The sequence below is a fragment of the Mandrillus leucophaeus genome, unplaced genomic scaffold (genome assembly GCF_000951045.1).
Source record: "Mandrillus leucophaeus isolate KB7577 unplaced genomic scaffold, Mleu.le_1.0 Scaffold2, whole genome shotgun sequence".
Taxonomy (NCBI): Eukaryota; Metazoa; Chordata; class Mammalia; order Primates; family Cercopithecidae; genus Mandrillus; species Mandrillus leucophaeus.
This window is the reverse complement of record NW_012102031.1, coordinates 7547794-7558366: the sequence shown is the minus strand read 5'-3', so window position 1 is coordinate 7558366 and position 10573 is coordinate 7547794. Positions and strand designations below refer to the sequence as shown.

Genomic DNA, 10573 nt, shown 5'->3' with positions numbered 1-10573 from the left:
CAGCTATAACTAACCATTCATTTACTTACCATCTATAGCTTCTTCAGTGCTTCATGAGCAAAGCCGGGTAGTTGTGATAGAAACAACACGGCTTGCAAAGCCAAAATTGTTTACTATCTGGCCCTTTACAGAAAAAGTTCATGGATCTTTGCTCTAAGTTAAGAGTCTTTTCAAAACCCAATCTCCTTCACTTAAGTCCCAGTTTATCTCTTCCAAACTTCTTACAAGGAATCATAATTAACATTACGAAAAAAGAATACAGTTGTATCATTTGTGGACATAAAAGCATTCATTTATAATATCGTAAAATAATCACTGACTTCCATTACTCAGTGACAGTAACCTTTGAGGGATCAGGGCAAGACTCAGAGATTAAAAGACAGGTAGATTCCTGCCAATCAGCTGAGAGCATGCTTTATAGTGGACAGAAAAACAATATTCTATTTATTCTTTTTAGGAGTTCAAGGTATTATCCCTTCATTTTTGGAATTGTAAATTGCCAACACTACTAGATGTTCAATGCGCTATACAAACTGACTAAAGCCAGTTGTACGCAATGGCTCATGCCTGTAATCTCAGCACTTTGGGAGGTCAAGGCGGGTGGATCACCTGAGGTCAGGAGTTCAAGATCAGTCTGGCCAACATGGTGAAACCCCAACTCTACCAAAAAATACAAAAATTAGCTGGGCATGGTGACGCACGCCTGTAGTCCTAGCTACTTGGGAGGCTGAGGCAGGATAATCACTTGAACTCAGTAGGCAGAGGTTGCAGTGAGCCAAGATCATGCCACTACATTCTAGCCTGGGCGAAAGAGTGAGACCCTGTCTCAAAAACAACACAAAAAAGAAACTGACTAAAGCCAAACATGTTATCATAAAACAACATTTATAACAAAGATATGATACTTAATACTCGTAACTGTAAAATGATGTTTGCCAAATGCTGGGAAGGAGGCAGGAGATGGAGAGAGGTTGGTTACTGGGTACAAAAACACAGTTAGAATAAATAAGTTCTTGGCCAGGCGCGGTGGCTCACACCTGTAATCCCAGCACTCTGGGAGGCAGAGGTGGGCAGATCACTTGAGGTCAGGAGTTCGAGAGCAGCCTGGCCAACATGGTGAAATGCTGTCTCTACTAAAATTACAAAAATTAGCTAGGCGTGGTGGCGTGCACCTGCAGTCCTGGCTACTTCGGAGGTTGAGGCAGGAGAATCACTTGAACCCAGGAGGTGCAGACTGCAATGAGCCGAGATCTGAGCCAAGATCGCACCACTGCACTCTGGCCTGGGCAATAGAGTGAGACTCAGTCTCCAAAAAAAAAGAAGAAGAAAAAGAAGAGGAAGAGGAAGTGGAAGCGGAAGTTGAAGTTCTAATATTCGACACGCAGTGACTATAGTTAACAATAATTTATTATGTATTTCAAAATAGCTAGAAGGGGAGATGTGAAATATTCTCTATACAAAGAAATGATAAATATCTGAGGTGATGGGTATCCTAATTACTGACTTGATCATTACACATTGTATGCATGTATAAAATATCATAAGTACTCCATAAATATGTATAATTATGTACCAATAAAACTTAAAAAGTAATCATAATTGATATTTTTACTTAGCAATTAGACATAAATGATAAATCATCCATATAAATTAATGCAATTAGTCCAGGACAGTCAGTAAACATTCTGGAAACCGTATGTTTTCATATCTATGAGGAATAATTCAAGGAAGTGGGAAAAATAAGCAAGGCAACAGAAGATTAAAGGGAACATTCAGCAGTATCTTCAAATATTTGGATTTTATGTAGAAGACATGAAACCACTCAATGTAACTCCAGATGAGAAATCGAGAAGGAATGAGAAGACAATAATGAAAACAGATTTCAGCTCATAAAGAACACTTTTCTACTTTTCATGGCCAACAATGGAACTATTTATCTTATGAGGCTCACAGTATAACGGAAGAGCATGTGAATTTGGGACTAAATAGATCTCCAGTTTGAAACCTATCTCTCTCTGTTTCCAGAGTCACCAGGTTGCCTGACCTCTAGAATCTCAAAGTCTCATGCAAAAAATGGGAAAAACCTCACCTACCTCAAAGATGACTGACAAGTGATACATAATGTGAATAGTTATGTTTGTAAATGTGCTATGTATGTAAAATTGACTGGCACAGAGTAGGTAAGCAAAAACAAAAACTTATTTTAATAACAGTCATTATTAGTGGTGGTTAAGAACAGAAATGCTGGAGCCAAACTCCTTGGGTTTCCTAATTTCTACAACATGGACATTAACAGTATTGCTGAGTAAGTAGATAAGGCTGCTGAGTGGAATAAATGTCCTAAAATATGTAAAGCACTTAAGACAGTGCTTAATGCACAGTATGTACTCTGCATTATTATTTAGTATTATTAGACAATATTAATATTTTTATCATAAAATAATATATACTTTATTACATATTATAATAATGAAGCCATTTTATTCAACAATGAATTCCGTTACTGCAAGTGTTTTATCAAAGTCTTAAGTCGGGGATGGAAATTTCAGAAATGAATCAGAGTCTCAACTAAATTAATTTATTCACACATTCAACAAATATTTACTGAATACCCAATACCTACAAGGGGTAGCATACAGTGGCTAAGAATACCAATTTCTAAGCCAGTCTGTCTAGATATCATTCCCCACAAGATCTCTTAGCAGCTGTCTGAACTTGGGCAAGTTACTTAACCATCATATGCCTAGTTTCCTCTTTTGTACAATGGAGATAACACAGGGTTACTGAGAGGACTCAATGAGTTAATGAGGGTAAAGTGCTTAGAACAGTATCTGATATTAATGCATCATCAGCAGATATAAAGATTAGCTATTTTTATTATGACTATGTGCCGGGCACTGTTCTACACACTGGGAATACAACAGACTGCTGACGAGGATCCTGATCTCAGGGAGCTTCTGTTCGGGGTTGGGGAGGAGACAGACAACAAACACATAATAATCAATGATAAGAACTAAAATCAGTGACAAGTGAAGAAAAAGCAGAATGAAGGTAGGAGTGACGAGGGAGTGCTGGTTTAAGCTAGGAAAGTTAAGGGAAAGGTCTCCCTTGAGAAGAAATATTCGAGAGTAGAACAAACCACATGGGTACCAGTGGGAAGAGCATTTTGGGCACGCAGCAAAGCAGAAGGGTCCTAAGAAGGAGGGTCTCAGGTATGTTAAGAGAACAGCAAAGAGGCCAGTGTTATTAGAATGAAATACAGCAAGAAAAGGATGGCAGGAGATGAGGCTGGAGAGACAGCCAGATTTCTGATCATGCAGGGTCACAGGATTTTATTCAGAGACTGAAGGGGAGCAACTGCAAGGTATAAACACAGGAATGACAAAATCAGACTTGCATTTTAAATGACTCACTCTGACAATGACCTCTAATGAATTAGTTTCCTGAATTTAATCATTCTAATAGTAATAGAGAAACATGTAAGAGTCTGGGAGATAGACACAATACATCGTGATGGCAGAATGCAGCATTTCTGACTGCCTAGAAGAGGCTGAACACTGGAGCCCGCTAAGAAGGGTGCTACAATCAAAAGAGCAAAGTATTTACTGCAGGGGAGCCTTCTATTTATGCCTGGCAGATTTCACATACAAAATGTTGGGAGGAAACGTTCAAAAAAGATTTGACAGTGGTTTGGAAATGTTGAAAACAAAGAGTGAGGAATTATGACTTCAGAAGGGAACGTGTGGGATACCAATAATGTCAGATCCCAGAGAGGAACGGTATACCAGAAGGAGACCAGGGTGGGTAAAGGGTGCTGTAGCATCTAGTATGACTGGTTCCCAGAAACTATCTGTCTATTATAAACAGATGTCCAAGAAACAATCCCTAGGTAAGGAATTCCATGATGAAAAGTTCAAATTTGAGAGAGATAAAATTGTTTGCATATGGCAATCTGTGTAGATCAGAGTTTGGAATTTCTCAGGGGAGAATAGAAAACTGGAGGAACAAAACCAGGAATTTGAGCTTACGCCTTATCACTGAAAGGAATGAGGAATGTCATTATCGTTCAATATGAAGATGTCTTCTGTAGCAATACAAATTTAAGTAGTAGGTTGTCAAATATTAAGCTTACCTAGACCCAACTGCAAAACTAAGGAGAAAGATAAAGGGAAAAAAAGAGAAAAGGGGCAAAAAAAGAAAGAAAAAAGTGTGTGTGATTAGGGGGTGACTAAGACGGAAAAAACAATTTAATGAGTCAAGAGTGCTTGGATTTCATCATAGCTTCATTTATGAAATTCTGGGTATCTTTTCAAGAAAGTTAAGTAATTTTTAGAAAAGCGATACTTTTCAAGAGACAATCTTGGCCTCAGCGAGGAAATGGTTATAACTAAAGATATGGAGCAATGTAGAAGAATTCAGAAAGAAACCAAATCTCTGGAAAAAGTGAGGCTTTTTTTTCATTGTAAAGGAACATAAATTTAGTCTCCAACCCACAATCCTCGCCTATCCTCCAACTCCCCAAATCCTGCAAAGCCCATAGAAAGTGGATAGTGTGCCAAAACAAACAGTGTGGCTGCAGCTGCGTGGATGAAGGGTGGGATGAGGTTCGAGTGGCAAGGGAGCATGACTGGCAGGCAACCGAATGGAATCACTTTAAAGCAGTACCACAAAATGGAGACTAAATGCTGTGAGGACCTCCAGAATTCAGAGAAAATGGGATATGCTTAGCAAAATCACAGAATAGATTCTCTACTCCAATTCCTTTCAAAAACCAGACAAACAAAAACAGGAAAAGAGAAAATGAAACAAAGCAAAACATACCTGCTCTCTTATCTGTCTTTAATTAAAGCATAAAATACCCTCCCTCTTCTCTTCTCCCAACCACCCAGGAACAGAAGAACGAACTGGCAGCAGCTCAGGTGAAAGACTTCAGCCTTCCAGCTACAAAGAGGGGAGATAGCAGACAATGGAACTGGTGATTCATTACAAAAGAATACACTCCAGAGCGGCCTGCTGCCACATGGACTCACTGCACTATTTAAAGGAACAGCAACCCCCTTTCCAACCTCCCTTATTCCTAACACCTTCCCTCCTCTTGGTCCTGATGGAAAACAGATTTTGAAGAAAATGCCAGCAAAGCACTGAGCTGTCCAAGAAAGGGAGGGCTTTGTGTTCCACAGAAACTGGCAGTCTTATACCACAGTAGAGTACAAAAATTTTCTTTCACATCCATACTGTAAAATCCTTTCCTCTCTGCCTAGTCCACTTGCCCTTTCAACAATAGACAGTATAACTGAGTTTGAGTTTGGCTAAACATTTATTTTTTACTAATTAGTGTTGAAGTCATTTGCAATTTTGTTTTTCGAATTTTACACATAGTACAAGAATGATTTATCTTTCCTTCATATTCTACGTTGCTATTTTCATAAATATGAGATGCAATAATCTGGTCATTATGCCCAAAAATAAGAGATCTCAGTGAAATACTCCTACAACATATACATGAACAGCCGATAAAGTTAATGTTTTATGTATCACATAAGCATGTCTATCTGCTATATTAGAATTTTGTGATTAAATTGCCATTTGCTTTTTAGCAGAGCACTGACTACTTACTACAAACGACAGAGCAGTTTTAATTAAAACAAAAACAGGCCCTATAAAAGTAGTAATAAAGTGCATATGTAGTAATAAAGTGCATACACTGTGCAAATACTGACAAGGATCTAATATGGTATGATGAAAAAGTCATCCACTGAAAGCCCTTTTCCGACAACTGAGCAATGGAAACTGGGGACTACAGAAATGGTATCATCTGAAGATGCAAAGAACCTAGGTAGCAAAACAGTGAAAACATATCCAAACATCTCTCTCACGTTGTAATAAACCATTTAACTTTGATAACCGAGCCGTAACCATCAGTATAGACATTCTATATTGAGAAAGCTTATGTGACAGGTCATTATCAAATGTTGGGATTGGATGTCTGGCTCAAACACAAACATACACACACACACATGCAGGCACAACACAACACAACACAACCACAGGACAAATGAAAGATTTGGCCCAGCTGGTTATTTCCTTTGAATTTTTCCCCCTAGATTACTAACAACTATGTACATTACATTAACACAGAAGGTATATACAACAAAACAAATAGGCTGGAATACTGAAAATTCTCAAATTTGATATTCTATCCTTTCCAGTTGTATAATTTCAGGATGGGCAAAAAACTCATAACTTTTCTTCAATATTTAGCACATCCTGATAAAACATGGTGATTTTATTATAAGAATTATTAGGCACCCCAGAATCTCTCTTTCCAGTTTCCATTTATTTCTTCTACTTCTTTCCTAAAATTATGGCTTCTTTAAATACTAATTATTACAACCACAATATTAAGTGTGCATAAGCATGTGCACTCTAACTTCATGCTCACACACACTACACTTACCAGCTCCTCTAGAAACTAAGGTGAAATGTTCCATGAGGCAAAACTCATTATACAAATTTCCATTTTAGATAATTCTTTCACTGGTTTAAAAAATACATAATGAAAAGTCAAGGCATTGAAAATCCTTCAGTAATTGCTAAGAAAGAAGAGAGCTGTTACCCTCTAATATTGCCAGTTAATAAAAATTGAATGAGGGCTCTAAGGTCAAGCAAGTATCATCTCCCAAGCAACAAAGAGAATCCAGAAACAGGATTTCTCTTTTACGTAAAAATTTTTTAAAAATATGAAGCAGTATTTCAAAAGAGGTAATTAGACGGATGATGAGGGGATAAGACATGGAAGAGAAATATTTCAAAAGCTTCTCCGCTTTTCCAAAAGAGGAAGGAGTTTGTTGAAATTTTCTAAACTCAGATTTGGTGAAAAATTACTTTGAAAAGATACATTTGAAACTTCTCTTTCCTCCAGGTCACAATGGGAAAATCTCCCTACAGGTTTCCCTCCTTCCAAACAGCACTGCAGGGCATTATATAACTAAACAGGATTCCAGCTCCTAAAATGATGCCTCTATCCTGATAGCTAGCTGGTTCTCTCGCCCTCCGGTGGTGACTGGGAGAGGAAGAGAAGAGAGAATACAAAAAAAGGGCAACCTCCTTAAAAGGAAAGCACTGTCCAGTGATGAAATTTCCCCACAGAGCATAGAAACCTGGAGTGAAACTGATCTTAAGTCTGAGACTAAAGGACTTGAATGTTCTATAGTGTAAATGATTTCTCATGGATAAATCAGAGCCTCATCATTTCCTCTCAACCTATACATAAAGGAAAAAGGGTAATGGGGCATACAGAAGGATGCTAACAAGAAAAATTGCCTTGCCAGAGAGAACTGTGGAAGAGCATTCACCTTTCCATTTGTCAGGAATGACTTGCTAAAATGCAGATGAGATATTGCCTGGCATAACCAAAGAGAGGCAGGGAGAAAGAGGGGAAAAGGAGGAGGAGAGAAAGGGGGATTGAGGGGGTTGGGGGAGAGAGTGAGGAGGAGTGGGAGAGAGAGAAGAGAGAGGAACGAGAGGGGAGAGAGAGGGAGGAGAGATATCTTCCATTTCCTACTCTCTCTCCTTCAAATGTATTTTAAAGCCTGTGTGATTGTCATTTATACATTCAGATTTGTTCTCCTGTCAAGGAGGGCTCTACCTGCCTCTGTTACACCTGAATGCTCCTACTGAAAATCTTTGCCAGTAACAAAGCCATGAAAATGAAACATTCTTTCCTAACCTTCATTTTTAATAAGCAGTTTAGAGTAACAGCAAAACTACAATTCCATGGCCAATCCTGAGAAACCAAAGTGAATAAGGAATCAGATTTCCCTACAACACAAATTCTTCTGAAATTCTTAAAAGGAATCCTGCTCCCCTCTTTTTGGCAGTCTACAAGAATCTCTTCCTACCTCTGCAGTCTTTCTCTCCCTCCCTCTTCTCAGAACCAAGACAAAGAGGTAGACAAATCCCCACAGGGTCTTTCCTGAGCTACAGCTGCACAGTACAGGAAACAGGAATCTGCTATGGAGTTGAGGGAGGGGGAAGAAAGGATACGGATACATAACACACACATAAGCGGACTCAACAGACACAGACTTTTCAGCTAATAACAATACATCTGGGCTGTTCTAAGAAGACAATAATAATTAAAACTCTTCTGACTATACTCCACCCTCAAACCTTTATTTAGATCCCAGAGAGGAGAAAAGAAACATACCGAGGAAGCACAAATCTTACCTGAGTTACCATTTTCTTTTTCTCCATAAACCAAACGGATAGATGATAAACCTTTCAAAGCAGCCGTGCTGGGGCACACCTCCACAGCTTTCTTTCCACCCCCCTCCCCCCCCAGTCTAGCTATTTAAGGGTGGGTAATTGATCTCCCTTTATACCGTTTTCCTTCCTTTTTCTTTCTAATGTTTCTTCCTTTCTTTTCTCTTCCTCTCTGGCAGTCTCTCCCCCTCCTTCTTTCTCCAGCTCCCTCCCATATCTCAGGCAGATGGCTGAAGGAAGCCCCACCCCTGAATGCCTAAGGTAATTAATCAGAGTAGAGCCCCACCTCTTCCTCCTCCCCCCACCCCCTCCCAGCAGGCTGACATCTCCCAACTCCAGAAGCAGGCCTGCTGGAGAATGGCAGTTTGGTGTGCGCTGTGCGCACGCGTGTGTGCGTGTGTGCGTGTGCGTGTGTGTGTGTGTGTGTGTGTGTGAGAGAGAGAGAAGGGGGGAGGAGGGAGGGAGGGAGAAAGAGGGAGGGGCAAGCGCCATGTGCTGGCATATTTTAAGGATGCGATGATGGAATTAATTATATAGCACTGGAAGCTTTCATAGCAGCTTACTATAGTTAATACAGATTTAAGAGATTCCAGCCACGAATGTCTAATAAATAAGAAATGAAACAAAATTATTTTTAATATTAATAAAACATTTTTACTGATGTACAGTTTATAGATGCAGTGGATTTAATGAGGAAGATGTGAAGACGTGAGGAGCTATTACATGATCACTAACTAGAAGGTTTTTCAAGGAACAGGAATATTCAAGAACTTGCTTGTCCTAGAAGACCAAAACAGCCTAGTGAGAGCAAAGGACTAAAAGAGAGGAGAGAGGTAAAGAGAGTTAATTTAAATGATTTTTATCCTACTACAAAAAAACCTGGAGACTCTGAAAAAGGTATCTACAACTATGACTACTTAAGAAACTTAAGGTATACACAAAGGTGCATGCAAATTTCCTTATGGCTTCCAGCTTCAATAAAAATTTTGGTTAACTGAAAATTCACCCTTTGTTTCCTCCAGCCTTCTATGTTTCAGCCTTTATTGAAAAAGATAAATCCTTTCTTAAATATACCCTGGAAATTTTTGTCATTATTGTAAATAGTAATTGTTACAGAGTGCTGTAGATACAGGTTTAGGAGAATATTGACAATAAGAGTTTCTTTAAAGTTCCCTTATTAAAATAATATAATTAAAAATGCATCAAAGATGTGGTTCAGTCCAGAAGTTGGTCTAATTCTGCCCTTTACTAGTGATCTTGGAAAAATCTTTAACCTCTGCATATAAACTTCATAATTTTCCTATTTTATATTATAAAACATTCAAATAAAGCAATTTATAAAATAAGTTTATCAGTTGTCTCATAAAATTAAGATTTTCTAATTTTTTACAGCATTCTAATAAATAGGAGCTCGTCCTAAAGGATTTATGAGATATTTTAGTTATGCTATGTATTTTTAGGATATACTTTCTAAAAGACTACCCAAAGGTTAAAAAGATTAATTCCAAAATTAAGCTTCCCATTTTTAATTTTTATCTATTTTTATTTTTTACAAGCCCACAGCTAACATCCAAGCTCTCCATTTAAAAAATAAACATCTACAGAAATCTAAATTCAAAATAGCAAATCACACTGAGAATACATAGTTTTTTGCTGTCTCCATAAGGATTGTTTGGCAATATGCAGGACCAGGCTTTTAAAAATGTTCTCTATTGGCCAGGCGCAGTGTCTCACACCTGTAATGCCAGCACTTTGGGAGGTTAAGGCTGGCGGATTTCTTGAGCCCAGAAGCTCGAGACCAGCCAAGGCAACATGGCAAAACCCTGTCTCTATTGTGAATTACATTTTTAAAATTTTTAAATTAAAAAAAATGTGTTATATAACACCGTTGGCTGGCACACTGCCAATACAACATCATTACACCCACTCCTAAATTAATAAGCATTTTAACAATTCTGAAAGGAACACAGGAAATACAAGACCATCTGTGGAACCTGGAGAAACTAATGTAACATAGTATGTCAGGCTCTATTCTGTGCATTTTACAGATATCTGTATACTTGTAGTATAATCCATAGTAATAATTTTTTTTTTTTCTTTTTTCTTTTTTGAGACGGAGTCTCACTCTGTCGCCCAGGCTGGAGTGCAGTGGCGCCATCTCGGCTCACTGCAAGCTCCGCCTCCTGGGTTCCCGCCATTCTCCTGCCTCAGCCTCCCGAGTAGATGGGACCACATGCGCCGCCACCACGCCTGGCTAGTTTTTTGTATTTTTTAGTAGAGACGGGGTTTCACCGGGTTAGCCAGGATG

The 10573-nt window shown here is 38.7% G+C and overlaps 1 protein-coding gene across 4 annotated transcripts in view; it reads right to left on the bottom strand.

The window, feature by feature from the left end:
- The window catches only part of RBFOX2 (RNA binding protein, fox-1 homolog (C. elegans) 2), a 262414-nt gene that overhangs the window by 119654 nt on the left and 132187 nt on the right, over nucleotides 1–10573 (bottom strand). For 3 of the 4 annotated variants that reach the window (XM_011978958.1, XM_011978957.1, XM_011978959.1), the window contains exon 1: nucleotides 8230–8622. The exons of the other annotated variant lie outside the window; for it this stretch is intronic. In XM_011978958.1, coding sequence (XP_011834348.1) covers nucleotides 8230–8256 — 27 coding nt within the window. In that variant the 5' untranslated portion in view covers nucleotides 8257–8622. Of the gene's footprint in view, nucleotides 1–8229; nucleotides 8623–10573 lie in introns of those variants that run through there. 4 annotated transcript variants of the gene reach the window in all.